Consider the following 24,755-nt stretch of genomic DNA (forward strand, 5'->3'; position numbering starts at 1 on the left):
TTACTCTATTTATTTATTTTACTTGTACATATCTATTCTATTTATTTTATTTTGTTAATATGTTTGGTTTTGTTCTCTGTCTCCCCCATCTAGACTGTGAGCCCACTGTTGGGTAGGGACCGTCTCTATGTGTTGCCGGCTTGTACTTCCCAGGCGTTTAGTACAGTGCTGTGCACACAGTGCTCAATAAATACGATTGATTGATTGATTGGTAAATAAATACGCAGTCCAGCCCCCTGGCTTCTGGGACAGATCGGCCGCACTCCCATCCCTTGAAAGTTCTGAATATTCAGTTAGCTGTGGAAGATTTCTCTGTCCTCCGTGGAGTAAGGATTTCTCTGATAGCTGATGGAAATTCGGGGTCCTGAACTCGCGTGGTTGTGAGGTGTAACGGGTCACTTGGCTTAGGCTTTCCTCCCGGTGGTAGAGATTTCCTGGAAATTTGCCGTCGTTAAGGATTAACTTTCTGTAAATCAAATCTTTTAATGGTATCTGTTAAGCGCTTACTATGTGTCAAACACTGTTTTAAGCGCTGGGGTAGGTAGAAGTTAATCAGGACGGACACAGGCCCTATCCCCCGCATGGGGCTCACAGTCAACGTCGGGGGGAGATGACAGTTGTGAGAAATACAGTGACCCTGTTTGATTTATGTTTTGGTGTCTCATAGTGGTTGATAGCACGCTTAGAATCCTGAGGTTGACAAAGACATAATCACTGTTATATTGTTATATTGTACTCTCCCAAGCATGTAATACAATGCTTTGCACAAAAATGCTGTTGACTGACTGAATTCAGTCTCGTCAGGATTGGGACTTTCACTCATTCATTCATTCAGTCGTATTTATTGGGCGCTTACTGTGTGCAGAGCACTGTACTAAGAGCTTGGGAAGTACAAGTTGGCAACATATAGAGACGGTCCCTACGCAACAGTGGGCTCACAGTCTAGAAGGGGAGACAGAAAACAAAAAAAAACATATTAACAAAATAAAATAAATAGACTATGTGCAAGTAAAATAAATAGAGTAATAAATACGTACAAACATATATACAGGTGCTGTGGGGAGGGGAAGGAGGTAAGGCGGGGGGATGGAGAGGGCAAGGAGGGGGAGAGGAAGGAGGGGGCTCAGTCTGGGAAGGCCTCCTGGAGGAGGTGAGCTCTCAGTAGGGCCTTTGAAGGGAGGAAGAGAGCTAGCTTGGCGGGTGGGCAGAGGGAGGGCATTCCAGGCCCGGGGGATGACGTGGGCCGGGGGTCGACGGCGGGACAGGCGAGAACGAGGTACAGTGAGGAGATTAGCGGTGGAGGAGCGGAGGGTGCGGGCTGGGCTGGAGAAGGAGAGAAGGGAGGTGAGGTAGGAGGGGGCGAGGGGATGGACAGCCTTGAAGCCCAGGGTGAGGAGTTTCTGCCTGATGCGCAGATTGATTGGTAGCCACTGGAGATTTTTGAGGAGGGGAGTAACATGCCCAGAGCGTTTCTGGACAAAGACGATCCGGGCAGCGGCGTGAGGTATATATTGAAGTGGGGAGAGACAGGAGGATGGGAGATCGGAGAGGAGGCTGATACAGTAATCCAGACGGGATAGGATGAGAGCTTGAATGAGCAGGGTAGCGGTTTGGATGGAGAGGAAAGGGCAGAGCTTGGCAGTGTTGCGGAGGTGAGACCCGTGGGTTTTGGTGACGGCTTGGATGTGAGGGGCGAACTAGAAAGCGGAGTCGAGGATGACACCATGGTTGCGGGCTGGTGAAACGGGAAGGATGGTAGTGCCATCAACAGTGATGGGAAAGTCAGGGAGAGGGCAGGGTTTGGGAGGGAAGATACGGAGTTCAGTCTTGGATATGTTGAGTTTTAGGTGGCGGGCAGACATCGAGATGGAGATGTCCTGAAGGCAGGAGGAGATGCGAGCCTGGAGGGAGGGAGAGAGAGCAGGGGCAGAGATGTAGATTTGGGTGTCATCAGCGTAGAGATGATGGTTGAAACAGTGGGAGCGAATGAGGTCACCAAGGACTTTCCCATTCTACTCTTCCATTCCTCAACTCTGAGCCTTTCACTTTGCTCTGATGTTTTTGTTCATAAAAAAAAAAATCACCAAAAGTGTTTTTCCTACCCTTGGGACTGCTGCTTAGAAATCAGTCAATGTGAGTTCAGCAAGAATAGTTCTTGCCCATTGCTGTCTGGTGTTTTGCGTAGATTCGAGTTGGCGGATACTTGCAACCATTTTGCCTTGTAGTGCACCCTCCAGCCATGGTATGGCCAACGATCAGGAGTCACCGCTGGCACTATTCCTCTTTCTTTAACTTCTTGCCACTTTTATCGAGGTGGCAGATTGTAGTGATTCTGAAGCAACACGTGGATGAGTATTCTTAATTAAGGACATAAACAAGTTGAATAAATATTGACACTGTATGCAAGCAAAGGCACACAGGATGTTTAGTGGCGTGGTAAATTGAGAGGGTCTCAGGACTTCCATTGTTGTATAAATAGGATTCAGGAAAAATTGCCACCCTTATTCTTGTAGGTCAAGGAAGGCATGACAGAGGAGGTGAGGTTTTAGGAGATGTTTGAGTTAATCAAGCAATCATATTTATTGAGCACTTGTGTGCAGAGAACTGTACTAAGCACATTGGAGAGTACAACAGAGTCAGTAGACATGATCCTACTGTTCCTCCTACTTAGTAATAATAATTATGGTATTTGTTAAGTACTTACTATGCGCCAGGCACTGTACTAAGCACTGGGTCTGTGAGCCCCTTGCGGGGCAGGGACTGTGTCAATCTTAAAAACTTTGTCTACCCCAGCGCTGTGACACAAAGTAAGTGTTTTAACAAATACCATTATTATTATTATCAATAATTCATTCAACAATAATGATATTGTAATCAAAGCTATTACAGTCTAGCATGGGAGACTTAAATGATATGTTTATGGGGTGAGGGCTCAAGTGCGTAAGGGATGCAGGAGGTGAGGAAACAAGTTGAGGTGATGGATTCGTTAGGGAAGGCTTGCTGGAGGAGGTGTGATTTTAATAGTTGGGGAGAGTGGTGTGACAAGAAGGACCTTCCAGGCAGGTGGGAGGGCAGGAGCAAGAGGGCAATGGCAAGATAAATGAGAGTGAGGTACAGTGAATAGTTTGGCATTAGAGGAGGGAAGTGGGTGGGTGGATGGGTTGCAGTGGGAGACAAGTGAGATGAGCTGAAGGGAAAGAGGTGACAGCCTTAAAGTCGGTGGTCAGGAGTTTCTACTTGATGCAGAGAGGGCCAGGCAATCATTGGAGTGTACTGAGGAGTGAAGAGGTGTGCACAGAATGAGGTTTTAGAAAATTGATCTAGGTAACAGAATGAACTGTGGAGTGGGGAGGGGTGAGGCTAGGGGAAGGAGATCATTGAGGAGGCCGAGGCAATGGCCGAGACAGGCTATGGCCAGTACTTAGACCATCGGAGTGGCAGTTTGGATGGAGGGGAAGGGGCCGGATGCTGATGACTGACTGAATACGAAAGTTGAAAGGGAGAGAGGAGTCGAGGATAATGTTCAGTCTGTGGGTTTTATGAGACAAGGAAGGGTGGTGCGGTCACAGTGATGAGAAGGTGAAGCGGGAAGGGAGAGGGTTTCAGAAGAAAGGTGAGAAGTTCAGTTTTGAGCTTGTGCTGTCAGTGAGGCATCCAAGTAGAGATGTACTGAAGGCAAGGGGAAATGTGGAGGCCATGGGAGAGGACGAGCTCCCCAAATGAGTGGGTATTTAGAAGGGCCACTCATTCGCTGTCCCTTTTGTAGGCTCTTCTTCTGCCTCCCCACCCCCTAACAGTGAGAGTTCCTCAAGTCTTAGTTTTGGCTCCCCTTCTTTTCTCCCAGAGCTTCAACTACCATTTCTATGCAGGTGATTCCCAAGTCTACATCTCCAGCCTAGATCTTTCTCCTCTGCAGTCATCAATCATCAATGATATTTACTGAGTACTTACCGTGTGTAGAGCACTGTTCTAAGCCCTTGGGAGAGTACAATACAGTAGAATTGGTAGACACATTCCCTTCCAACAGCACGCTTACAGTCTAGAGGGGAAGACAGACATTAATATCTTTCCTCCTGCCTTCAGGACATCTCTCCTTGGGTGTCCTGCCAGTACCTGGTTCGGAGCATGTCTGAAACAGAACTCCTCATCATCTCATTTATTTATTCTATTTGTACATATTTATTCTAATTATTTTATTTTGTTAATATGTTTTGTTTTGTTCTCTGTCTCCCCCTTCTAGACTGTGAGCCCACTGTTGGGTAGGGACCGTCTCTATATGTTGCCAACTTGTACTTCCCAAGCGCTTAGTACAGTGCTCTGCACACAGTAAGCGCTCAATAAATATGATTGAATGAATGAATGAATGAACCTCACTCAAACCCTGCCCTCCCTTTGTCTATCCTGTCACAGTAGACAGCACCATCATTCTCCCTGTCTCACAGTCCCCATCCTTGGCCGACTCATCTCTCTCACTCAACCCACATATTCAATCTGCCACCAAATCCTGTCGGGTTAGCCTTCACAACATTGCTAAAATCTGCTCTCTCCTCTCCATCCAAACTGCTACTGTGCTGATCCAAGTACTTATCCTATCCTGCCTTGACTATTGCGTCAGCCTCCTTGCTCACCTCCGTGCCTCCTTGTCTCTCCCCACTCCAGTCCATGTTTCCTTCTGCTGCCCGGATCATTTTTCTAAAAAAACTGTTCAGGCCATGTTTTCCCACTCCTCAAGAACCTCCGGGGTTGCCTATCCTCTACCTAACCTATCGAACACAAACTCCATACCGTTGGATCGGAAGCACTCAATCAGCTCTCCCCTTCCTATCTTACCTCCCTGATTTTCTATTACAACCAGTACGCTCACTTCACTCCTCTAACACTAACCTACTCACCGTACCTCGATCTAGTCTATCTCACCATCCTCCCTCTAGCCTGGAACTCCCTGACTCCCACCACTCTCACAACCTTCAAAGCCTTATTAAAATGACATTTCCAAAAGGCCTTCTCAGACTGAGCCCTCATTTCCCCTACTCCCACCCACATCACCCTTGCCCTTGTTTTCGTACCCTTTATTCACCCCATCCTCAGTCCCACAGCATTTATGTACATTATCCGTAATTTATTTTACGGATAAAGTGGGTCTCTCTCCCACCCTAACCTGTAAGCTCGTTGTGGGCAAGGAACATGCCTATCAACTCCGTTATATTGTACTCTCCCAAGCGCTTAGTACAGTGTTCTGCACACAGAAAGTGCTCAGTAAATATGATTGATTAAACTGAGGCTTTCCTCGTAAGTTCGTTTCTGTTCATTTCTTTGATGTGTTCAACCTGCAAACTGTCAGTTGCAATGTGGTCATCATCGCAGTATTTGTAATTATTTCTCTTCCGATTTGTCTTTCTTTCCTCCATTAATTATCCACCTTTACTCATTCATTCATACAGTCATATTTATTGAGCACTTACTGTGTGCAGAGCACTGTACTAAGTGTTTGGGAACGTACAGTGTAACAATAAAGAGACACATTCCTTGCCCGCAATGATCTTACAGTCTAGCGGGGGAGTTTGCCTAATCTGTCTTCCTTTTCTCTCTTCCACCTTTCTTCCCCAAAAGGGATTTTCTGAAGAATCTTGGAATCTCCGGAGTGAGATTTGGAGTAGAGTGTGAAAGATTGAGGGAGTGCAAGATAGAGAGGGAAGCATCACTTAGTTTCAGTGCACAGGCTAAAAACATAATTGGAAACAGAAAAGAGGCTCAATGAAGCTCTGCCAACTTTGCCCTGCAGACGGGAAAGAAGGAGAAGCTGAAGGAAATCAGCCTCAAGCAGAGGCCGGGGGAGGAGTTTTAAGCAAAGCTACAGAAACAGAATTAAGATAAAAGACGTCAGAAAGGCAGGCCAGTTGTAAGGGCCTTGACCAGTTCAGAAAGCCCTGGGGAGTGCCCTGCAGTTTCCATAGGTTACATTGTGCCTGACTTTTGAATTGACCCATTTATAGTCACTTATTCTTTTGATCTTGGAAAAAATAAGTTGCTGCAGCTGGAACTTTATTTCCTCCCCTCTGTCTTGAGACTGATTATTTTTACATGCTGTTGACTAGCAGCTGATATTTTCCAAGGGGTGGCCTCTTGAAATTGTAAGGAAACAGACGGTGTGTGTGTGTGTGTGTGTGTGTGTCTCTCTCTCTCTCTCTCTCTCTCTCTCTCTCTCCCCCCCCCCCCACACACACACACACACACACTGCAGCAACTGCAAATGCAGAAACATAGACTCACACCCATAGAAACATAGTTGAAGCGAATAAGGAGTGTGGGGAGAAGGAATCAATTGTATTTATTGAACACTTACTGGGTGCAGAGCATTCATTCCTATTTATTGCACGCTTACTGTATGCACTGTACTAAGCACAGGGGAGATCACAATATAGCAGAGTTGGTAGATTCACTCCTGCCCACAAGTAGGTTACAATCTAGAAGAAACAAAAAGAGCTGGAGAGAGTGGAAGACTTAGGAATTACTGAGTAGAGAAGGAAAAGATTGAGAAGCAGCATGGTATGTGCCTGGGAATCAGAGGGCCTGCGTTCTAATCCTGGCTGTACCAGTTGGTCGCAGTGTGAGCTTGGGCAAGTCACTTAACTTCTCTGTGCCTCAGTTCCATCTCCTGTAAAATGGGGGTCAAATACCTGTTCTTCCTTCTGCATAGACTGTGAGCCCTACATGGAAGAGGGCTATGTCCAACCTGATTAACTTGCATTTACCCGGCGCTTAGAACAATGTTTAACACGTAGTAAGTTCTTAGATACTATAAAAAAATGAGGAAAAGGAAACAATGAGAATAATATTGACAATTATTTAAATGCTTACTATGAACCAAAATTAGCCTGACAGGAGAAAAGAGAGCACAAGCATCTGGCGAATGGTTCTGGGCCGCAGCTAGTTTTTCCTCACCAGTCTTGGTTGTTGGAACTTGCCCCATTGGTTTTTGCAGACTGATCATTTTGAGCAACGCCGCCAAACCTTGGTTCCTGGCCCACTTGTATCCTTGCGGCTCCGCCCAAACGTGCTCTGTTATTTCTCCTCCGTCGCCACCACGGTTTGCTGCTACTCCAGTCCCCTTGACGTATGGCAGCGGGCTTGAGTGGGGTGGGCAGCAGCGCCCGGCCCCCATATTCTCTTCCTCACTGCTCACCACCACCACTTGGCCAACCCCCACTGCTTGCCCACCCATCCAATTAAAGGAATTCCCTTTGATCTGCACTTCCAGACCATCATTGGTTTGTGGTTCTTTGCTTCAAGACTTGGTCGCCCCTGCTTGGGAGGACTTGAGGCTACTATCACTGATTGTATTGAACTTGTTAAACGCTCTCGTAAAGCCTAAGCCTTTATCTATTTTGTTGTTATGAAACTAGTTTCCCTCTTCTGATAATTGAAACTAGACTTTTTTAAAACATAGAATTAGCAGCTAAACCACAAGTTAACGAATGATACCTTTTTTTTTTTAACACCTCGCATGTTGTGAGCCTTTGTGGTTAACAGGTGAATCTCAACGGATTCTGCTGACACAGTTGTTGCCTTTCATTGTAAGAACATTCCATCTGAGTTTTCTAATATTTTATCAAGTCTGCTCTGAATGTTTTGCCTTAACCCTGGAAAGGGAGCCCCTGTGGCTCTTCCCTTTGTTCTGAGCAACTTATATGTAAGTTGTGAAATGAGTACCACTCCCACCCCATACTGGATCTGTCTGGTCCTGTCTTCCTTCTCCCTCTTCCTCCTCTCCTTCCCCTTCCCCTTGGGTATCCAAGAGATTGTTCAGAGACAGTCAGCTGAGAGGGGCTGAATCTGTCTTAAGGATCTAATAGAGGGACTAAAGCCTGACAAGTGGACTGAATATGGGAGTTGAATGAGAGGAGGGAAATGGAGCAAGAACTGTGGGGGACAAGGTGGGAGTTCAGGATCAGATTAGGATATTGCAATCTGGGACTCCACTTGTGCTTGAGCCTGAGGTGGGACAATTTCTGGCTTGTGCAGGACTCTGTTAGTTCACTTATTGCATGGGGACAAGTAATGCATTTAATAAATCCCACTCCTCAATGGCCAAACCTGGGCAGAATGGTCTATCATCCATATAGAAGCTGGTTTTGGGGCTGCTACAGGCAATAGCCATGTCCCTGAGGCAGGGCAAAATTTATCAGCTCCTCCTTTGATGCTGTGATGTTACATGCATTGCACCAGGCATGCAGTAGAATGTAAGACTGTCATGTGGACAGGCTTGTCCTTTTGATTTATGAGTGCAGAAGTGAACGGAGAGTAGGGCCAAAGTGGAAGGAGGAGAAGATGAAAGGGAAGAGGGGTGGGAAGGGTGGTGAAGGGAACAAGATGCTTGGGACCGTCTCTTCGATTGGAATCGATTCCTTCAGGCAGGTTCTCAGCCCTGAAATCTCTGAAGGATGTTTGTCTATCATGTCTCCCCCTTCTAGACTGTGAGCCCACTGTTGGGTAGGGACTGTCCCCATATGTTGCCAACTTGTACTTCCCAAGCGCTTAGTACAGTGCTCTGCACACAGTAAGCGCTCAAATACGATCGATTGATTTTGTTCTAGACTGGCGATTCCACAGTACCCTCACTCTCCAGAGGGGCTGGTTCCTCCCTCTGTAATCAGTAGGCGGAGGGACCCAGTGAATTGATGATGATGGCATTTATTAAGCGCTTACTATGTGCAAAGCACTGTTCTAAGCACTGGGGAGGTTACAGGGTGATCAGGTTGTCCCACGGGGGCTCTCAGTCTTAATCCCCGTTTTACAGGATGGGGCCCAGAGAAGTTAAGTGACTTGTCCAGAGTCACACAGCTGACAATTGGCGGAGCTGGGATTTGAACCCATGACCTCTGACTCCACAGCCCGGTCTCTTTCCACTGAATTGCAACACCTCCTCCTGCTGTGTTGTTACCCTCAGCCTGAAGCTCAGCCACCGTTGGGAAGCGTCTCCTTGGACAGCCAGGCCAGAGAACGGGCACTCTTCATGCCCCCATGAAGACGTGGCACCCATGGGGCTGGTCGACCTCTTCCCCAGTGCCCCGGGGGGCTGGGATCAGTGCACATGGCACATGGCATGGAGGCTACTGTAGCCCCTGCCCCCGGGCATTTGTGGGGGTGATGCAGCCCCTCTCCTGGCAGTTGCAGCCCCCAGGCCCCACCCCTGCAGCCCAAGTCTTCTCAGGCCTACGTTCCGTGTATAGCACAGTAAAAACAAATCAGCAGTTTGAATGTTTTTGGGTGTTGTTTATCCTCTTAATAAAGGAACTCCTCAGTGACTTACAAAATATGCACCAAGTTTCGCAACATCTCTTAAGGAAGTGTTGGTTTATTCTCAGTGGCTCTATTAAAATGCCCTCATCTCTTGCAGTGCCCATGCCAGTCAACGTGAAAATCGAATCCTATAATTGGAATCCTTTGGTGTCCTGGGACTTCCCGAATGTGTCTGGGCTCCCTCTTTTCACCGTGGAGATCTTGAACTATAAGTAAGTGCCAGTTGGTTTTTGGTCAACTGTGGCAATGGCTGTGTAAGCAAGGAGTAAATGATGTAGAAAGACCAGAATCATGAGCGGTGGCACAGACCCAGGATTGGGAAACAGGACAGCCACAGAGAAGATAAGGTCCCTGGCTCTGTTGGCTTTTTTTTCTTAAGACCTCCATGCCCCTAAACTGGGTTGGGACTTCTGGAAAAGTTATTTGCCTGCTCCATGCCTCCTGATCAACATGGAGAGGAGTGTGGAATTTATTTTTGCTTCAGTCAGTCCATCAGTGGCATTTATTGAGCACTTACTATGTGTAGAGCACTGTATTAAGCATTTGGGGGAGTGCAGTGTAACAGAATTGGTAGGCACATCCCCTGCCCATAGTGAGCTTACAATCTGAGCTTCCCCATTTATTTCACACTCCGCAATTCCACACCATTTCCGAGTACCTTCTAGTGTCATTGTTTTGCTTACTGGAAGCGAAATATGAGTCAACCATAGTGTACCGACTGGGTCCGAACAGCAGGAAGGAAATCAGCTGGCTAAGCCATTTCTCTCCTGAGAGGTCTGAGGACTAGCTGAAATGTGCTGTGTACGTTTTAAGTAATCATAATACTGGCACATTTCACTGAAGATTCTAGACTGGAAGGAAGTAATGATATTTTATAGGATGCATTCTAAAGTCTCGGTGTTTATAGGCTTGTGTTTTTTTTTAAAAAAAGAAATGTTCTGAATTGTCAGTAACTGAATCAGGATTTTGAGATTTTTCTTTGTAGTTCATCTCTGTTGACAAGGATTGAATCTTTAATGCTCTGGTCATTCAACTTGTGGTGCTGCTTGGGGAACAAACTTCCAGATTAATTTCGGGGGTTAAGGAGTTGGCGAAAGGTGTTTTGGAGCATGTGGATGTGATTTGTGTTTAAGGTTACGCAGGATTTCTTTTTGGTTGTGCACCATGCATTTTCCAAATTTTTCCAAGTCCCACCTGACATTAACGGTGTCTTCCGTGATAGGCGTGGTTTTATGAAAGTTGCCCTAGTATCCTTCTTTTTCTTTTACAGCAATGAAAATTGGATGAAAGTCCGCAACTGCAGTGGAATTTCTGCTCATTCTTGTTACATTCTCACTGATATCATGGACTCGGAGATATCGCACTGGGCTAGAGTTAAGGCTTCCATTGGAGGAAAAGAATCTGATTATGCAAAATCCAAAGATTTTGTCCTGAAAAGAAATGGTGAGCCACATGACATTTATAAGCATTCTTAAGGCTGAACGACCACAGGCCTGGGAGTCAAAAGACCTGCATTCTAATAGTGACTCTGCCACTTGTCTGCTGTGTGACCTTGGGCAAATCATTTAACTTCTCTGTGCCTCAGTTTCCTCATCTGCAAAATGGGGATTCAGTGCTTCTTCTCTCTCCTACTTAGAATGCGAACCCCATGTGCGACCTGATTATCTTGTGTCTACCTCACCATTTAGTGCAGTACTTGGTTTAACAAATTCCACAATTATTATTACTATTGATTTGAAACAATGTAATCATTTGTAATTTTTTTTCAATAGATCAACGGTATGTATTGAGTGCTTTCTGTGTGCCAAGCACTGTACTAAGCACTTGGGAGAGTACAACGTAACAGAATTGGTAGGCACGTTCCCCACTCACACGAGCTTACAATTTAAGGGCATTACTTTGCTTATGTTCCTAAAGACCACATAAATCTCTGTGCTTGGTAGGTTGGAAAGGGTTCATGATAGTCTAGTCTTTCTGCCTCCTCTAGGGAAAATTATAGTGATAGTTTATTGATGAAATCATATTTAAGCCATTTCAGGAAAAAAATATCTCCCATTTTAAACATTCTATAGAAGAGAAGATTCCATAACTTCTCCTGAAAATCCATTCCTGTGTGTACCCTTCCTTCATGGTCAGAAAATGCTTCCTCTGAAGCTGCAGCTCAAGTCTGTTCTCTCACTTAGTTCTTATGGGAATCGTGAACATCTACATATACATTTACCCTCTGTGTGAGAGCTATAATCAGCTTTCTTCTTTTGGCTAAAATAATTGCAGTTCATCATCATCATCAGTGGTATTCACTGAGCACTTGTGTACAGAGTACTGCACTAAGTACTTGGGAGTGTACAGTACCACAGAGTTGACAGACATGTTCCTTGCCCACAACAAGCTTCATTTAAGCCTTTCTTCACAAGTTTTAGTGTTTAACTCTTCCAACCCACTTTGTGGTTCTTCTGAGTCCTTTCAAAATTTGCTCTACCCAAGTGAGCAAGTGACAAACGCTCTGGGTTTCAGTTTCCTCCTGTGTAATATAGTAATGAGATATACTGTGAGCCCCATGTGGGACGGTGACTGTGACAGATCACAAGCCTTGTGTCTGTCCCATCATACGGTAAGCAATAAACACCATATTTATTATAGCGGAAGCAGGAGATAGAAACAATTGTGGTTCTCAAATTTGGACCCACACTATATTGGATATAGTGGAGAGTTTACCGCACAGTTGCTGAACTTTATACTTCCAGTCTTGAGAAAGGGCTAGATAACTTTTCCAGGGGTTTTCCACCCTATAATTCTAAAGCTCATTCATTCAATTGTATTTATTGAGCACTTACTGTGTGCAGAGCACTGTACTAGGCGCTTAGCACTGTACTAAGACCTTTATTCATAATCTTGCACAAATGTTACATATAATATTAATGATGCTTATATTTCAGGAAAAATTGGACAGTTCAAACTAGATGTCACAACCAAAGATGATAAAATCATTGTTGACATATTCTACCCTCCAATTTTTGCTGATGGATCGAAGAAAATCTCTTTGTTCGACGTGTATGATGATATTACTTGCATGGTTTATTGTAGTGTAGATGGAGATGAGGTATGTATGTTTTCAAATTGTTCAGAATTTGTACCTTTGGAGCACTCACAGTGATTGGACCATGGGATTTTGGTGGCCTGTTTAGGGTACGCAAGAGCCTCAAAATCTGCCTAAAGCACAGTGTAGCAGGCTTCCTAGTTCAGGGTCTCCATATTGGGATTGTGGGCAGCCCTAAGTCTTAGACTATATGTCCTAGGAGTCCCCCCAAGACTTCAAACCCATCAGTTCATTCATTCAGTTGTATTTATTGAGTACTTACTGTGTACAGAACACTGTTCTACGCGCTTGGGAGAGTACAGTACAACAATAAAGAGACATATTCCCTGACCACAACGGGTTTACATCAATCAATCGTATTTATTGAGCTCTTACTGTGTGCAGAGCACTGTACTAAGCGCTTGGGAAGTACAAGTTGGCAACATATAGAGACGGTCCCTACCCAACAGTGGGCTCACAGTCTAGAAGGGGGAGGAATAGAGCAGGCAAGACCTCACCCTGAGTTATTAACCTGCCATGGCTTCTGCAGCCTGAGACATCTGCAGGGTGGAGGTAAAATATTAGTGATCATCAGGGCACATAGAAAATGAAAAAGCCTCCCAAGGAAACAGGGCCACCCCCCCCCCATTTTTTTTTTTAGTGGCATTTGTTGAGAGCTTATTATGAGCCAGGCACTGTACTAAGCACTGGGGTAGGTACAAACTTTCAGGGTATTTGTGCAGTATAGCAGAAAGGAAGCCACAGCGGTGTAGAGAATAATGAGAGGATATTGAGTGTATTTTGCAGAAGAGAGGACGTTTTGGGTGAAAATAGGAGCTGCAAGGGAAAGTAGGGTGAGGTGGAAAACCGAAGAGTTACTCCTGAAATAGACACAGTTCCTGCCCCTTGGGGACTCACAATTTAAGAAGTCATACTATTAGTCAATTTTAATAAAGGACTTTTGTTTTCTTTTCATATGAATAACTAAGTAGAAAATTAAAATGTATTTTAAAAGCCTACTTAGTTTCCATCAGGCTGAAAAGTACTTATTGTAGTAACCTGAGTTTGGTCACAGTTATTGTTAGTGTAGTTTCTATTACAAAAAGGGTCCTGAGCCATTGACTTAACAGATTTAAGATCAATAGGATGAAAAGGGAGGTTAGAAAGTTTTCCAGAGAATGGACTCCAAGGTTCTGGGGAAGCTGTTTAATGGTAGTAGCAGGAGTGGCTTTTCACAAAAACACTTTGCTCTGCACCTTTCTTTTTCTAGCGAAGTATCAACTGTCTGGTTCTCCTCTGTGGGTTAATGGGCAAGGAGAAAGACTTAATCATCAATCGTATTTATTGAGCGCTTACTATGTGCAGAGCACTGTACTAAGCGCTTGGGAAGTACAAATTGGCAACATATAGAAACAGTCCCTACCCAACAGTGGGCTCACAGTCTAAAAGCTTAGTGCTTAATCAGTGCTTAATCATTGTCAAGTTAACAGCAGAGGTACTAGAGGGCAGTTTTGTGGGTTCCTACAAAATAAATATTTCTGGTTAATGTTCACCCATGATTTCATATCCTTAGGACTAGCACTGTTAGGAGTTATTGGTCCTTATAAATAACAGAGAGTTTAAAAGCTCTTTTGCATTTTTCAAAAGGTTCTTAAATTTGTTGTTTTTCTTGCAGTCTGAAGAAGAGTATGAAACTGAGTGCGATTTTGATAAATGCAACACCAGCATTCAAATATTGTCTGGAAAATCTGAGTACTGTATTAGGGCTCAACTAATCTCAGAAAATTGGGAAATTAAATCTGAAGAAACAGAAAGGCACTGTCTTCACCTTCCACCCAAAAGCCCATCAGGTAAAAACATTTCCTTTCCTATCTCTCGAAAGCCTGTCAGAAACATAGTTTCTCTGCTTGTTTTATTGAAACTAATGTGTAATTCTACTTCAGCAACCACTTCAGGTTACTGACTTAAACTTTGAAAAAGACACTTCCATTTTAATGTGAACTCCCCAGACTCTCCACTCACCTCTCCAGCTCTCTCCTGCCCCCCTTCAACCACTTTCTCATCCTGCCCAGCCATCTCTCAAGAGGTGTCTCCTGCCTGCTTTCAGAATCTACTTCCTCAACTTGAGCCTTCAATCCCACCCCGTCACACCTTATAAGAGCACTTGGACTCACTCTGCTTCCCTTCCTAATTTCCATCCTAACCATTCACTCGCCGTTGGCTTCTTCCCTTCTTTCTAACAAGCCCAAAAGTCCCTATCATAAAAGAACTGTCTCTCAACTCCACTGTACCATCCATTTCTGTAAGACTACTCTGCGCTGTTCACACCCACTGTCTCCCCTTCCTCTCTCTTCCAACTCCTTCCTTTTACCCTCTACAATCGACATCTGTCCTTTCCACTCCACTGAAACTGTCCTTTCCAAGGTCACCAATCACCTCTTCCTGGCTAAATTGATCAATCTCTACTCTGTTCTAACCTTCCTCGACCTCTTAGCGGTTTTTGGCAATTGTGAAAACCCTCTTCTCTTGGAAACACTATCTAACCACGGTTTCTCTGGCACAGTCCTCTCCTGGTTCTCCTTTGTTTCTGGCCAGTCATTTTTGATCTCTTTTGCAGGCTTCTCCTCAGCCTCCTAACCTGAGCTGTGGGGATCCTTCAAGACTTCAGTTCTGGGTCGCTTTATATTTTCCGCATACATTCACTCTCTTGAGAAACCCATCTGCTCCCTCAGCTTTAAATACCACCTTTACACCAGTGAGTCCCAGAACTACAACTCCAGCCCTGATCTGTCTCCTTCTCACCAGTCTCATATCTCCCCTGCCTCCAGGACTCTTTACATGGCTGTCCTTCCGGGACCTAAAACTCAACATGTCTGAATCTCAACTCCTCATCTTTCCTCCCAAATCCTTTCCTTCCCCTAACTTTCCCTTTACTGTTGAAAGCACCCACCATCCTCACCATCTCTCAAGCCCCAGCTTAGGCTGATATTGACTCCATTCTCTCCCTCAGCCCAAATATCCAGTTAGTCACCAAATCTTATGGGTTCTTTCTTCACAACATCGCCAGAATCCTCCCTTTCTTCTCCATCCACCACACTGGTCTAGGCACCTGTCGTATCCCACCTCAACCACTTCAGCAGCCTCTTTGCTGACTTCCCCGACCCAGCCTCTTCCCCTGACCAGGCCATACTACATTCTGCTGCCCAGATCACTTTTCTCTAAAACACCGCTCTAGGCACATCTCCCCACGCCTCAAAAAAATTACAGAGGTTGCCCATCTCTCTTGGCATCAAGCAGGAACTCCTGGCCATCAACTTCAAGGCACTCAGCTTTCTCGCCCTGCAACCCAGATCACACACACCTGTCATTTCACCCCAGTAACACTTGCATGCGTATCTTTAAACTACGTTGCTTCCTCCTACCTGGGATTCATTTTTAATATATGTCTCCCTCACTAGATTTTAAGCTCCTTGAAGGAAGGGATTGTGTCTACTAACTCTACTATACTTTCCCAGACACTTTAGTACAATGCTCTGCTCAGAGTAAATCAGTGATATTTATTGAGCACTTACTGTGTGCCGAGTTCTGTATTAAGCACTTGGGAAAGTACAGTACAACAGAGTTGGTAGACACATACCCGGCCCACAATGACTTTACATACCCAATAGATTCTATTGATTGACTGAATTTTCAGGAAGCTCCAGATCTTTTCTGACTTCAGTCACATTCTGTGCTCACCATCTGAATGACTTTATCCTGCAGAGATATTCAAAGCCGAAAATGCCTCAGGGTTTAAACTGGAGTGGTAGAAAACACCTGAAAATGATTAATGAAAATAAAATATTCCACAGTCTTCTCAGTTTTCATTTTACTATATACTCTCTTCTTTACAGATGCTCATGTGACTTTGCCCATTGCTCTAGCTGCTTTGGTCTCAATTGTTTTGATAATAGTCTTTGCTTATCAATTGGGGAAGAGAAGCAGCAGCTGCCAGAGAGGAAATATCCGATTACCCAAATCACTGGTAACGTTTTTAAATTTCTTTTTAATTACTGAATGAGTTAAACTCGTAACTTATTTATGGTTCATTTTTAGTGATATTTGAAGTGGAAAACCTACTGGATGGAAAATATATGGACCCCATGGCCTAAAAGATATGGACAGGGAATGATATATTGTTATGTTGTACTCTCCCAAGCGCTTAGTACAGTGCTCTGCTCACAGTGAACACTCAGTAAATATGATCGACTGCTAAACTAACGGGCCTATGGAAACTCTCAATTGTGGTCCCTCATTTTCAACTTTCACAATATTGAAGAGGGGTGATTGTGGATGGGAGGGATTCATTCATTCAATCATATTTATTGAGCACTTACTGTGTGCAGAGCACTGTACTAAGCGCTTGGGAAGTACAAGTTGGCAACATATAGAGACGGTCCCTACCCAACAGCGGGCTGTGTGGAGGTGATGTACTGGGCATGCAGGGACCATGTCTCCACCAGTTAAGGTTCATATTCTGCAGCACATGGTTCCAAACACTTTGAATGTCACAGGTTTTTTCAGTAGGAGACTTGGGCTGAACACATTCACCTGTGTCCTCTTAGCTTAATGATAAGGGGAGCAGTGGAGATGTGGGATGGTGAGGAGGAAGACATGGCACCTGTCAGTGAAGTAGTGATGTTAATATTTAAGTGTCTACCATGTGCAGAGGACTGTACTGCATGCAGGGAAAGAATATACTGGTGGGTGTTAGACACGATCCCTGGCCCTCAAGGGGCTCACAATCTAAGAGTGTGGTGTCGGGGTGGACGGACTGGAGACAGACACACCCATGGAGCAATGGACCACTAAAACGGTATAAAAGAGGAAGACAAATTCACACAAATTCACACAAAATAAACCTGGAAATCAGCTGGATGCTCTGGCTAAAGGCGAAGCATTTCAGGCTCTTTGGTGCTCAGGAGCCAAAGCGCACACACCCCGTGGCCACAGCAACTGCTCCAGCAGCCGCAAGCCTTCCCGAGGTTCGTTGGAAGCCTCACGCTGCAGCTGCGCTTCTCTCTGCATCCTGGTTGGTAAAAGGCCGGACAGGATGGCGTCTCCGCAGTGGTGAGGAGGCCCTACTGAGAGCTCACCTCCTCCAGGAGGCCTTCCCAGACTGAGCCCCTTCCTTCCTCTCCCCCTCGTCCCCCCTCCATCCCCCCATCTTACCTCCTTCCCTTCCCCACAGCACCTGTATATATGTTTGTACATATTTGTTACGCTATTTATTTATTTATTTTACTTGTACCTATCTATTCTATTTATTTTATTTTGTTAGTATGTTTGGTTTTGTTCTCTGTCTCCCCCTTTTAGACTGTGAGCCCACTGTTGGGTAGGGACTGTCTCTATATGTTGCCAATTTGTACTTCCCAAGCACTTAGTACAGTGCTCTGCACATAGTAAGCGCTCAATAAATATGATTGATGATGACGATAGCTTGTCCACGTTCCTGGGAGACACCCCGACTGCTCCGTGGGTGGGGGGGGGACAGGGAGGGCGCGCTGCTGTTGCTTTCCTCAGTGAAGGCACAGCCACTGAAGACTTACAAGCTAGAAGAACGTTCGCAGGTCAGTTTTTGAAAGCAATTTGTAAGACTTCTATAAGAATTTCAGAATACCCCGCACATTTATAACATGGAAAGAGATCAAGCCTGCGATTCGGGAGACCTGGCTCCTGCCGCTTGCCTGCTTCGTGGCCTTGGTCAAGTCACTTAACTGCTTTGCGCTCAAGTTCCTTATCTGAAAAATGGGGATTTAAAAAAAAAACTGTTGTTCCTCCCTCTTAGACTTCGAGGCTCGGGGCACTCATCTTCTGTCTAGCACAGTGTCTGGCATATAGTAAGCATTTATAAGGGTCACTGCTATTACTATTGGTGACTGTAAAAGTGGTTCAAAAAGTGACGGAATAAGTTTGCTGTGGGTCCCTATTTGTATTTTCTGTCCGTGACATGAGCGCAGAGAAGGAAAGGAAGGTGAAAGAGGAGCTTTGACTTAAAATGGTGAAAGCTCATTGGAACTTCCTTGTGCTCCTAATGTTTGAGCTCCAAGCCCAAACCTTAGTTGGTCCTCTTTAAAGCGGAACAGTTTAACATAGGTCATCCCCAATCTGAATTCTCCCAAAGCTTGAAGGCTGTGAAAGTTTAGCTCTGTAGATGTATAACTGAACAAGAGTGATATAAACTCTCAGAAGCTTTCACTTCATTTTAGTATCTGATACCTTTGCCCCACACAGCCTCATGTGTTTGAACCTGTATGCCCTTTAAAATATGAGCTTTAATTTCCTTGTCTAGTAAATCACAACTGGAGTTTAGAAAACTCATCATCAACTAGGGTGACTATTGATCTTAACTTGTCTCAGGAACATCTCTGAATTTAGAATTCAAATTGAAGCCTAAAGCTTGAAATTTTGTCATGTAAATTGCTTTGGAAATAGGGATAGTTATCCAAAAGTCCCACGAAATCCAGGCATATTATAAACTGACTCATTTTCAACTATAAAGAGCCCCACTGTCTTCTGATAAGGAAGTGTTTATCTTTTCAGTAAGAACTTGATTGACGTGCAAAGGTCGTAGTTTTTTTATTACTTCTTCCTTGTCCCATGATTTTTTAAAAAAGCTCTTTGCTCAATTTAGTTTTCCTCACCTCAGAATCAAAATTAGTTGACCCTAAGTTAATTTAATTTCCTGAAGGCAGCTCTGAACTATTAGTCGTAGTATTTATTAAGCACTTGCTGTGTGCACAGCACTGTTCTAAGCCCTAGGAAGGAATACCCGGATGGGAAATAATAAAAGTAATAATAAGTGTGGTATTTAAGTGCTTACTTTGTGCCAGGTATGGCACTAAATACTGGGGAAGATACAGGTTAATCAGATTGGACACAGTCCCTGTCCCACATGGGGCTCACAGTCTTAATCCCCATTTTACAGATGAGGTAACTGAGGCACACAGAAGTTAAATGACTCGCTCAAGGTCCCATAGAAGACATAGTGGCAGAGCTGGGATTATGTATCATTTTTTGTGATATTGTGAGATAATGATCTGACCATGGGTTTGATTTGCCTATTTTTATTATATTGCCATTGGTCAAACCTATAAACTTTTGTGTAATTGAAGGCAGAAGGCTTGAGTCCCATCAAGGTTTATTATATCAATCAATCAATCAATCGTATTTGTTGAGCGCTTACTATGTGCAGAGCACTGTACTAAGCGCTTGGGAAGTACAAATTGGCAACACATAGAGACAGTCCCTACCCAACAGTGGGCTCACAGTCTAAAAGGGGGAGACAGAGAACAGAACCAAACATACCAACAAAATAAAATAAATAGGATAGAAATGTACAAGTAAAATAAATAATAAATAAATAGAGTAATAAATATGTACAACCATATATACATATATACAGGTGCTGTGGGGAAGGGAAGGAGGTAAGATGGGGGGATGGAGAGGGGGACGAGGGGGAAAGGAAGGAAGGGGCTCAGTCTGGGAAGGCCTCCTGGAGGAGGCCTTATATTACTTTATATTACTTTATATTATTATTACTTTATATTACTTTATATTACTTTCAATTACCCTGAGTTGTTTTTTTCCCTTCTTCTAGGTCTCCATAGTAAGAAACTTTAATTCCCGGAGCATTCTGGAGACTAAGTCAGAAACAAAGTATGTTTCCATCTTAACGTGTCAGCCAGCACCCCCACACAGTGTGAAGGAGCTCGTGGAGGAGCCATTCACCCCGGTGACCGAGGTGGAAATCATTCCTGCTGAGGACAGCGTGGGGAAATCGGAGCAAGACACTCCTTCCCAAGAGACTTCAAATCCGACAGAAGTGACGGCCGTCGAGGAGGGTGCTACAGAGACGAGCTCAGACAGCCATCCCAGCTCCAAGGGGAAAGACAGCTATTTCCAATCTAACTGCAGCCTCTCCTCACACTCAGAGCCTTCCAGTCACGGATCTGGAAGTTGCTCCACGGAGCTGGACAGCATCACTGTGTATGAGCCTGCGGCCGAAGTGACGGTCCAAGACCCTCTTCCGCTACGGAACACTAACGTGAATTTTGGTTACGATAAGCCTCATGTTCTCGTTGACCTGATCGTAGATGATGGTGCCGGGTCTGTGATTGGGTACAGACCTTCAGAGGAGTCGGCAGCCTCTTCGTCAACATACAACCAAGAGCTGCAAACAGCCTGATTTCAGAGCTCTGATCCGTAGGCAGACAAGGGACCCCGTGCTCCGTTCTTCCACGCATTATTTGGTGCCACTGTGGGAAAGAGTTGGATGGACCTTAAGAAAACAGGATACGTTTGTATCTCCAGCCTGTGTGATTCTTTCCGACTTAGCAGGTAGAATTCATAGACATCTTTTGGAATGAAGATGAGGACCTCTTGAACTTTCAGAATTGAGGTCCAGGTTATCCTTTTAAAAGAAACAGTATGCTGAGCCAAAATTTTCATTTTTGAATCTTTTTTTTTTTTTAAAAGATGTAGCGAAAAGAGCCTGGGTTTTGGAGTCATCATTTTTAGCAAGCTGGACAACACAGAGTTGACTTGTTTACTGGAAGAGGGCTGTCCTTTGCTATTTTGGGATACATGACATGGAGGAGTTTCAGCTTTTGACTTATGATTGAAGGACTGTTCAGGACTGTTTGCAGTATGAACTTAAAATATTCAGCCAGTGATCAATGTAATAAGTTTGGCCCATTGGATGTCATGTGAACGCCTTGTGGGTAGAGAACATAGCTACCAACTCTGTTGTATTATACTTTCAATAAATATCATTGATCAGTGTTTTAGCTGTTGAGGAGAGTCTAGTGTACAAACGACTCTCATTTCATTTCATTTCCTTAGTTTTTTTTTCCTTTGTTTATAATGTATGTGGTCCTGTGAGTACTGTTTATCACTGTACCCAGGTTGTTTTTTAACTTTGTCAGTTTTTCCATCATACCAAAAATGATTTAGGAATACTTGTACATAAATATGTCAGTACTCATAATTATCAAAGGGGTGTGTGATAGCCTGGTGAGAGATGTAGGGTCCCAGTTTTTATAGCAAACCTGAGACTATTACTACCTTTTTAAAAGAATGATTGTGTGTCTCGCCTCATGTTCTTTTTCCTTTTGAGTGACTCTGGAGAAAGATACAAAGTAATGTTAAAATACTCTGTAGTATATAAGGAGTTGGAAGTTTTTTACTGAATTAGCTGCAGCGTTTAGCGGGTTCCCATTACTAGTAAAGCACTGTTCTGGGCCTTCAAGGATCATTTTGTGTTCAGTCCCCAGTAGAGCCTCACGTGATCTCACCCTGGCCTTTAGGATCTGACCTAACGCAGGCCAGACTGGTGTCAGACGAGCCTGGAAAAGATACCGCATGCCCCTACCAGCGAGGGTCTCCTTGCACAACCTTCAGGCCTTCAGTGGCTTGGGAACACGCATACGTGACAGATGACCACGTTGGACTCTGGCATTGGGTTGTAAGGTCTAGCGGGTTAAGTAGAAACTCTGTCAACAAATAAAGTTATGAGAGATTTGTAAAAGTGCCCAACTTTTTAAAAACATTTTTTTCAAGTCAGCAGTCCCCACGCTCCAGATGGGTTACTCAGGATGTGTGTGGTGGTACCGCTGCTCATCCTTGAATTCCAAGAAGCAATCAATCAATCAATCAATCAATCAATCGTATTTATTGAAATCAGAAGCAGAAATCAGGGCTGTCCAGTGGCACCAGAAGTGTCAGATAGGGTGCTGGTGTCACCTGTATTTCAACCTGAGCAGGGCTCTGCCCTGCCCCAAGCAAGATTCATTCACACATTCATTTATTCAGTCATATTTATTGAGCGCTTACTGTGTGCAGGGCTCTGTACTAAGTGCTTGGGAGAGTGCAGTACAACAGTAGACGCATTCCATGCCTACAACGAGCTCACAGTTTTGCCACTGCACAATTCACCTCCAGCCATCTCAAGCAGGTTTAACGCCCTTCTGCAGTCTAGTTAGGGTGACTGTCCTCCTTAGCAGCAGTCCACAAGAGGCCAGGTGCCAAAGCATCCAGCCCTTAAGCCAAATTTGGCAAATTCCCCAAAAGGAGGTTTCAGCAGTGTCTGATGCTCATACTGACTCTTGTATTCAATATCACATATGTGCTCCATTATCTTGGAGGAAAGTGATTAATAGTAGAAAGGAACTTATGCCATTGGATTCAAGGAGAGATTACTTGTGTAAAGTCTCTGGGATTAGACCTCAGAAGGAAGTCATGAAGGAGAACTGAGAGATGATGTTTTTAAATACTTCTTCATGATGTGAGGTACCGTGAGTTTCCGTAAAGTTTCTTCTTGGTCTCCTAAAAGGGGACCTTTTTCTTGACCAGTCCCATTATACACTTCCCATTCTGCCATCTCCTGATCCAAGACTGGGAAAAACAGGCATTTCAGGTCAGGTGTGAGGGGTGGGGAATATCGAGAGACTATGGTTTTTTGTGAGTCACACATGCTTGCTCTAATTTAGTTTTTCAATCATAAAATTTCCTCCCTCTCTGGGTCTCTATTCAAATAGTTTTGTTCTGTGGTTCCCTCGTGTTGAAATGAATAGAGGGCTGAATATGACTTCCGAGAAGCTAATCAAGTTGCTGAAACCTTGTCTAAATAATTTTATTACTCTTATGTACCACCTATGTTTACAAATATGTAACTGGTGGCTAGTCAGCCAATTTAAAAAGTAGTTACAGGAAAGGAATTGGATTGTGAACTTTAGCTAGTTCTGTAGTGATTATGTCAACAAAGAAAGTTATGAGAGATTCGTGAAAATGCCAAACTTTTAAATTGTTTTTTTTAAAGGTAAAGCTATATTGGCATGTGTAGTTGGATGATTTTTTTTTTACTGCAATAGGTAAATAAATATATAAAATATGAATAAATAGACAGCTGGGTGGCTTGTTTCTAGAGATTGGGGTAGAGAAAGATTTTTATTAAAATATGAAATGGTTCTGCTTAAATTTTGTGCTGGCCCATTATTAGACTCACCATTGCATAATTATCTAAAGCTGCTTTTCATCAATGTGCTTACTTCTGTACCCAAAACAAAACCTCTTCATGTCTTTCCATAGTCGGGAGTGTGACCCTGGCCAAACCATGGCTCTGGTATGGAGTAAACTAGAATAACAATAAGCTCCTTGTGGGCAGGAAATGTGTCAGCCTATTGCTATATTGTACTCTCCCAAGCACTTAGCACAGTGTTCTGCACACAGTAAGCATTCAATAAATACGACTGAATGAATAAAAATAATCAGTGATATTTGAGTGCTTACTGTGTGCACCTGAGAGAAATAGAGAAAATAAACACAGTCTCTGTCCTTAAGGAGCTTAGAGTAGAGAACTAATAATGATGATGGCATTAAATGCTTACTATATGTCAAGCACTGGGGTAGATAGAAGATAATCATATTGGACAGAATTCAGTCATTCAATTGTATTTGAGCTCTTATCGTGTGCAAAGCACTGTACTAAGTGCTTGGTAGAGTACAGTACAACAACAGACACATTTCCCTGCCCACAGCAAGCTCATAGTCTTCCTGGATTTTGATGATGATGATGATGATGGCATTTGTTAAGCACTTACTATGTGCAAAGCACTGTTCTAAGCGCTGGGAGGTTACAAGGTGATCAGGTTGTCCCACGGGGGGCTTACAGTCTTCATCCCCATTTTACAGATGAGGTATCTGAGGCACAGAGAAGTTAAGTGACTTGCCCAAAGTCACACAGCTGACAATGGGCAGAGCCGGGGTTTGAACCCATGACCTCTAACTCCAAAGCCCGGGCTCTTTCCACCGAGCCATGCTGCCCCTCACAAGGCTCACCGTGGACAGAGAACAGATATTTTATTCCCATTTCACAGATGAGGAAACGGAGGCACACGGAAGTTAAATGATTTGTCCTAGGTCACATGACCAGTACTAGAACCCAGGTCTCCTGACTGTCGGTCCCATATTCTTGTGACGAGGAGGGATGTGTGGGCCCCGTGTGTTCCTTGGGGACCCAAGAGTCCAGGGAGTATTAAGTGCTTACTGGGTTTACAGCACTGTACAGTGCGCTGGGAAAGAGTTCAATTAGACTGAGACCCTGAGGGGAGATCTTGCTCCGAAATACATATGAAAAGCTGGAACTGATGGAAATTAGTACCACGGACGTACCTTGGTACTAGGTATGCACGAGTACCATGGACATGAGCAGCGCAGCAGAAGCAGCGTGGCTCAGTTTAAAGAGCACGGGCTTTGGAGTCAGAGGTCATGGGTTCAAATCCCGGCTCCGCCAACTGTCAGCTATATGACTTCTCCGTGCCTCAGTTACCTCATCTGTAAA

At 44.2% G+C, this 24,755-nt stretch overlaps 1 protein-coding gene across 1 annotated transcript in view; it reads left to right on the top strand.

The window, feature by feature from the left end:
* IFNGR1 (interferon gamma receptor 1) overlaps positions 1-23,392 on the top strand; it is a 30,225-nt gene extending 6,833 nt beyond the window's left edge. The window contains exons 2-7 of the mRNA XM_038767510.1: positions 9,398-9,512; positions 10,571-10,743; positions 12,237-12,400; positions 14,052-14,226; positions 16,270-16,400; positions 20,016-23,392. Coding sequence (XP_038623438.1) covers positions 9,398-9,512; positions 10,571-10,743; positions 12,237-12,400; positions 14,052-14,226; positions 16,270-16,400; positions 20,016-20,603 — 1,346 coding nt within the window. The 3' untranslated portion in view covers positions 20,604-23,392. The remainder of the gene's footprint in view (positions 1-9,397; positions 9,513-10,570; positions 10,744-12,236; positions 12,401-14,051; positions 14,227-16,269; positions 16,401-20,015) is intronic.
* The last annotated feature ends 1,363 nt before the right edge of the window (positions 23,393-24,755 follow it).

Source organism: Tachyglossus aculeatus, chromosome 2 (genome assembly GCF_015852505.1).
Source record: "Tachyglossus aculeatus isolate mTacAcu1 chromosome 2, mTacAcu1.pri, whole genome shotgun sequence".
Taxonomy (NCBI): domain Eukaryota; kingdom Metazoa; phylum Chordata; class Mammalia; order Monotremata; family Tachyglossidae; genus Tachyglossus; species Tachyglossus aculeatus.